This window comes from Dermacentor silvarum, chromosome 1 (assembly GCF_013339745.2).
Source record: "Dermacentor silvarum isolate Dsil-2018 chromosome 1, BIME_Dsil_1.4, whole genome shotgun sequence".
Classification (NCBI taxonomy): Eukaryota; Metazoa; Arthropoda; class Arachnida; order Ixodida; family Ixodidae; genus Dermacentor; species Dermacentor silvarum.
Genome location: NC_051154.1, coordinates 155067509 through 155074836, shown reverse-complemented (window position 1 = coordinate 155074836; position 7328 = coordinate 155067509). Strand labels below are relative to the sequence as shown.

Below are 7328 nucleotides of genomic sequence, written 5' to 3'. Positions count from 1 at the left end.
CTCTGAGGACGTGAGTGAGCAGCAGAGCAATTGAATTCTAATCACTGGTGTTGCATCGCATTATTGCTCCAATGAACAGCATGTTGTTCCAGAAATTCTAAGCTTTATTGCGCATCGCAGGAGCTGCCCCATAGCACGCTCTCCGCATTGTTGCGCGGAGGCTTTGTTTCCTCGGCGGTTCATCCTTTGTCCCGGTCGCATCATTGTTCTCTCGCGCTTGACCTCATCCCTTAACCTTTCTGGTACAATTACGGCAAATTCAGGCCTAGTCACTATAGAGAGAGAAAGATATGGCATGTAGGAAGTGAATGCGTAACAGCGCCCGGCCGACCTATGACACAACAATTTCGTGCCGCCTTCAGTGTTGCTTCAACCCGTCGACTGACGCGGCGTGTTGCAAGGAGGACAGCCGCTCCGCGCCTATCAGGGGGAGGTGGCGCGGCCGCGGGCCCGATTTGGCGCCACCCCCGGCGTGACTTACACACGTCTTGAGCCATCGGCAGTTTGTCTCACCCTGGAGCATCATCAAAACGTTCGTCACGTGGTGCCTCTATATGGCAGCATACCGACCTAGTTTCTCCGTCGAATTGGAGAACACAATCGAAGAGGTCTCGGCTGCTGGCAAGTGGGCGTTGAGAGATCCTTTGAAAGAAACCCATGCCAACGTTGCTATTAAAGCGTATGTTGTTGCGCCTTTGCGGAAGAGCGATTACAGTTGAGTCTTGCAAAACGTTGCCAGTATTTGCAATCTTCTTCCTCAATTTGTGTCAGTAAAAATGTAAGACGAAGTGTCCGTCTCGCGATGGGCTTGACAGCCGTGTCTGACCGGCCGTTTCTTTTCCAACGAGAGGTCAGTGTGGCTTTGTGATGTAAACCGACAGCGTCTTCTTCATTCGCGTTTCTTTTTGAATGGCCAATTTTCTTCGTATACGCATAGCAATGTATCCATCTTTAGAACGCTTTCCGCCATGAAGCTGCCGTGCAAGCTACTGGTTTCCGTTTGGAAGAAAATGGGCTGTCGGAAGGTGATCTTTAGTTTTTTGCGCGCAGCACTCAGAAAGCTGTATTACTTAAAGCAACCGTAAGAAAATGCTCGGCTGCCCGCAACTTGCTGGCCTCCTTCGGCTTACTTAAAAATGTTGTTTGCTCCACTCACCTGCTTAACACATTTACCACCATCCGCGGCCACCTCCACCGAAGCCGCTGCCGCCAACTCTCCATCCGCCTCCTCCGAAACCGCCACCGCCGCCTCCCCTCCATGGGCCACCGCCGCCACCGAAGCCTCCAAAACTGCCACCGCTCCTCCACGGGCCGCCGCCTCCAAAGCCGCCACCTCCGAAGCCGCCCTTGAGGCCTCCGCCGAAACCTCCGAGGCCACCGCCGCCCCTCCATGGCCCACCACCACCACCACCGAAGCCTCCCAAACCTCCGCCGCTTCTCCATGGGCCACCGCCGCCACCGCCGAACCCTCCGCCGCCTCTCCAGGGCCCGCCACCACCGCCGAAACCACCTCCGCCGCCTCTCCAGGGTCCGCCCCCGCCGCCGAAGCCTCCACCGCCGAAGCCCCCGCCGCCGCCACCGAGGAACCCGGCGGTCGCCAGGCTCACGGCGATCCCGCACACGGTCAGCGCCAACTGAGAAAGAAGCCATGATTTGATTACATTCCGTGATGGGTGGCGAGAATTGACAGTTCTGTAGGTCCGTGACACACGACATGAAAGCGTTTTCAGGGCGTGAGAAAATATAAACATCCTGGCACAACAAGAGCAGAGCGCGCCTTTTTTTCTGTGAATGATCCATTGGTTCAGTTTGGTCGGTCAATTACAACAACTGCTCGTTCCAGCTGCCATTGGGCAGCTTTTCCATTTTACTCCCATTCACGTTCCGCAATGCTGAGTAGCAGTCGGAACTTTGATTCGGGCAGGTCTGTAACCTCTTCCAACGAACGTAAAAGTATTTCTCTCTCCCTGTTATTCAGACTCAATGGTACAAATAAATTTGCAATGTATTTAGAGTGGCGCATTGAATTGAGCATGCAGGAAATGGCAAGCCTTGCTGAATGGAAATATTTATTCAAGCAACAAAATTAGGTCGCAAACGTTCAGTCTTTTTTAACCAGCTAGTTTGTAGCCTCCATCGAGCAATAAGAATGAACTTAACAGCGTTTCGCTTTATTAAAAGCTTCTTTTACTGCGCAGCTCATCGTACACAATTAATTCTGAGCGAAAAGGTTGTCTTTTATTTCAGGGATTCAGCTACAGCCTTTGTGAAGGCACTACGATTTAACGTCGATGCGGTTGGACAATGATAAAAAAAATTGCATATTTACAAGCATTCTTTCGGCTTTTCTTTCTCAGTCGTTCTTAAATTTTCCACATTAAAGAAATTATTTACGCTAGTGCACTTGTTCCCCGCTATAGTGTACCTGATATGCAACTAATGTAATGCTTAATAGATTCTTCAAAAGTCTAATAGTTATGCATTTTATTCAAGAGACGGCCGTGAGTGCGCCAACGACTCATGTTATGACACCTCCATAACGTAGTGCCAAACTAACTGGCGTGGTCTCAAGGTTGTTTTCTAATCTAGCTTGCTAACATTAGGTGCAGTGTTTACGTATTATTGCGCAATAGCGCAGCTTCGTATCTTCTCTGCTCCTGGTACCTTCCTAGATTTCTGGCTCTTACACTCGAGTTGTACGCAGATGGATTATACACTCACGGCTGTTTATCTCTCCTTGTATTTCAACTGTTTTATCTCTTTGCGCAATGCGTACGAAAAGGTGCAGACCGGTGCAGACGATACCCTTAGGAATTACCCGCTGAAGTCTACGAAGTCTACCAAGCCAATTCTGAAGCGTCATCTGCTGGCGGATATATCAACCTTCATCTAAGCCGCACTTTTTTCCCCCTAGAGATGGCGCAGCGTCTAATAGCTCGCAGGCACCGAAGCAGCGGGCGGCACGGACGAAGAGCCGTTTCAAATAAAGTTTTATTCATTCATTCGCAGTTGTAGTTCTTGTAGCTGTCTTGGTTGTCTCACGTTTACGATCAAATGCGCTCACGTTTACGATCTAATGTGGTTCAGTGACCCCATTTTCTCCTGCAGCATTCCCCAACACTGACGCCAGCACCGCCATCTACCCATATCTGCGTGTTGCACTGCACACATTGCAGTTGCGTGAGGATCACAAAGAGGGCGCTACATCCGCTGGCGACTTTCTCAGTGATTTCACAGTTTTGTTCTTCATCGCTCCCAACATTTCATTCAAGAATATCCGGCTGCTTCTCACTGCGCTTGTGTCGCTGCAACTCCTGCAACTTATTTTCGTACGCAGGTTGTGGGTTCGGCTCCCACTGATTACAAGTTATCTTTTCTTGCACTTTCATAACCAATTTGATTATCATTCCTACATTTCTATTTAAAGAGCGCAGTAATTTTCCGATGTTTTCCTTGACTTTCATTATCTGCAGACTTCATTTGGTTGTAAATTGGTTTGAGCTAGTTGGTGGGTCATATTCAAGGAAATTTACGGCGCAACTTTGTAAGCAGGCGCTGTTTTATTATAGAAATGAAATGAAAATAAAAGAAAGATCTAGTCACCCTATGATGGTGACCGATACTCCGTTTCGCATTTGATTAGTATGCGCATCTGGTCACTGAGCGCTATTTCTTTGTATCGGTTAGGCTGTTGTAGCATGTTCATTGTGACCTTGTGACTTGCTGTGCTTATAATGCGATTAGGTGTAAAGAATAAAATCATTTTTAAGTTGGCGCGCGTGTAGCTCATTGTGTTCTTTTTCGTCGTCTAATTTGGGACGTAAATTTCTTTGAAATTGAATTTCTTTTACCATGGGTTTAATGGTCTGCTTCCGGCTTTTAAGTTCACGTAATACATGACATTCTGCGGTTTCCGATATGTTCCGTACCCCCCGCAATGGTCATGAGTGACACTGGCTGACGCTGCCAGGGCTAGATCTAGTACACAAGTACTGAAGAAGGTTCACAAGGGGGGCCGCCGGTTCCGTAGCTAAACTGACAGAGAGCACCGCACTCGGTGGCTGTAGACTCGACTTCCATCGATGGTAGGTTATCTTTTTATTAATTTGCTTTCTCATTATTATTTCTGCATGTAAATTATAAAGAAGCACCGGTAATTTCTTCTAAGCTTACCTTGGCTTGATTATCTGTTTGGATTATATGTATTACTAACAATCAATTGTACCCCTCCGCTCCTCCAATCTTCTTATTCTCTTGAGCATTTTCACCGATTCACAGTTCTGGGCTGGAGATCTTAACATATATTTTCTCTTTCTACACCATGATTTCTAACTCGGTTTTAAATAACACGGTCTAATTGTTGCTCTTTGTCGTACTTTTCGAAAAATCAGGCAAAAAGCATAAATAGATGGTGTATAACGACGTCTCTTATCCATCTATTTCCACCTGTTGGTAACACTGACCTCGCTGACTACTCAATCCTGCTAATAGCAGCAACGTAACTCCGATCACGCCAACTGAAATGGACACAAAGAACTGCAAAAATATTAAGTGCAACATTGTTGTAACATTATCTCACCGTAGGCAAGCTAAAATTTATTTACAAGAAGAAAATACATGTTTAGGCATATTTACGGTGAAACATGTTTAGGCTGATATTTACGGGTAAGTTGGACTAAGGTTTAATTCCCACTTTAAAGATTTCTGTTCAATTTGCATAGTTTATTTATTGCAGTGAATATACTTGAAGGAGTTGCTTAACATGCGCTTTTTATCGATATAAAAAATCGCTCAAACAAAAACGCGTTTTCTTGCATCAGATAAAAAATCTTTTTTATCAACATTTACATCTACCATGCTTATTGACGCAAATCTCGTTGTCTCACTTTTATTCATTTAGCTCGAATGCTTCCCTTCTCAGTTATGGCACTCCGGAGGAGGAATGACCTGAATGACTTCCACTTCTAGAATGAGGGAGACATAGCGGTAGTGTCTGCAGCTAATGTGCTTGCATTTTGCTTAAAATGTATCTATATTTTCGGTAAAAAAATGTTTGTCAGGTAAACTTAAGCTTTGAATATATAACATAAAATGAACCTAATGCTTTAATTAGGTTCGTTTATTTAATTTTTCACGTTGCTTTGAATTTAATCGCGGCCTAGGGTTATCCCATTTTACCAGATAGTGCCGTGACATGGAGTGTCATGTTAACTATCTTGATCGCTTCTTGATCATGCGACGTTGCACCTGACCACCTGCTCTTTAATTAATCAAAAGAAACGTGTTTCAATGGGCGCTCAAAAGCTAGTATGGAATGTTATTATCTAGAAGAACATGGAACGGTGGTCAGAACGCCATCCCCTGTCCTGCTAGACAACTGACGTAAGAAGCCTAGAAAACGAAAGTTTCTTCAATATAACTTAGCCTAAAAATTCTAAATAGCCATTGGAAATTCATAACGTTCAAAAGATATCTTCGCAGCTCTGATATCATCTTATCTGGCAGCGCAGTCGGAGCGACGCAGCACACTACTAGGTCTGCCGCGTTGTATTATAGAGGTTAATAAATAGATCACGAGGGTCGTAAAGATGCGACGATTTCCTAAATTAACGGTGGCACCTACCGGTGGTAGTCGTTGTTCGCTTAATTTTACATCTTATTTCCTATTTCCCTCCTGACCAACATGCATCAGCCGGAAGCGGTCGCAAAAGAGGCAGCAGACTCACCAAAAGTTTCATCCTTGCTGGGGTTTCTGGTCCACCGTTGTGTACAGAATGAATACGACGAGTACTGTACCTGGCTCAGTTCGAGCTCCGCGCTTTTATACTACTCGGAGCCTATACACCCAGCTCTTGTTGCTTTTTTCCCCCTCCTCGCCAGTGCCTTCGCGTAGTAGGCACCATGAAAATGAAAGGAGATTTCACCATGGCCATACGGTGGCGTTGTGCATTCGCACCAACCGGCGGTCAACGCGCTCTTCCTCCTTTCGGGCCTATCTCCTTTCCGGATGCGCATCCCACGGCAAGCGCATCACGTGTGGATGCCGGGGAGAAGGTAACGGACCGCCGGTCACACCTTGCTGACCTTAACGTCAAGGTCTTCCGAGAGCGACGCCTGCGCCTCTCACAGCCATCGTTGACCCATACCGACGGTGAGTCTCGTCCGCGCTGATCCTCGCGGGCTGCTTCCTTAATGGCCTGTTGCTTAGGCAGCTGCCTCGATGTTGTGATGCACGCTCGAAGAGCACGTTGGTGGGATTTGCGCACTATGGGTGTGGCCCCGCTGCTGTTTACGTGCCGAGACTCGGTTCTGGTCTTGTGCGCATGCAGGTATTCTGCCGTTGGACATACTTTTATCTGGTGGTCGGTGATCCTACGCAGCGCTCCTTCATTAGCGGGGCCGCGACTTTGCTAATTTTTCCGCGGTAGCTGTAGCTCTATTGTAATGTGAGGAGTATGGAAGCGGTATAGAAGAGCTGTTATGGTGTTGCTTTAGGCTTTTGATATTGTATGCCGATAGTATGCGAAATGTTTACATTTCGACATGTTATTATTATTATTATTATTATTATTATTATTATTCTTTGGCCTATCTGTGTGGCGAACTTAATGAGTGTCGCTTGGTTGCTTTTTAATATAAAAGGTTTCATGCCATTATCGGTAAAGAAAACCATAGTGCATGCTCTCACGTACAGCATATTACGATACCGAATCACCGTATTCGCTTTCTGCGCATTGCGATGGCAAATGCGAATTGACAGTTTATTAAAAAAATATATTGAAAAGTGTTGCATATGGCTGTGGCCAGGTGCCAGGTGACAATTCCTTTTCAGCATTAGGTTTTCCTTCATTTCAGTCGTTATTTAAGCAAACTGTGGTTCTTCATAATTTTTGGAACGACGAATTCAGAGAGAAATATGTAGCCCCTCAACTTTTGAGGGACAACAAGCGTTTCAAAGTACCTCGTTCATCAACTAGGTATGGTTCGAGGCACGACGTTGTGTCTAGGTACCAAAAATCTTTAATGATCTACCTGACGATTTTTTCTCAGTTCAGTCAAAAAAAGTTTTAAAGAAAATGTCATCTTCCATTTCAGTTTTCCGTTGTGTATGGGTATTCGTTTATTTGATGTAATTGTATCTTAACCTGTATAACCTGTATATACCTTAACCTGTATATCTGTATAAGCCTGAAAGAATGTGCACTGCCTTGGAATAACATGTATTTAATTTTTCTTTTTTGTTCTATGTAAGCATGAAAAAATGTCACGCTACATTGGAATAACATGTATTTAATTTTTTTTCTTTGCAGAATGTTTTGTCGGCACTA

The 7328-nt window shown here is 45.4% G+C and overlaps 1 protein-coding gene across 1 annotated transcript; it reads left to right on the top strand.

The window, feature by feature from the left end:
- Positions 1 to 802: 802 nt before the first annotated feature.
- On the top strand, positions 803 to 1638 carry LOC119466559 (uncharacterized). Its single transcript, XM_037727111.2, has 2 exons — positions 803 to 850; positions 1201 to 1638. The coding sequence occupies exons 1-2, from the start codon at positions 803 to 805 to the stop codon at positions 1636 to 1638; spliced, it is 486 nt and encodes a 161-aa protein (XP_037583039.2).
- The last annotated feature ends 5690 nt before the right edge of the window (positions 1639 to 7328 follow it).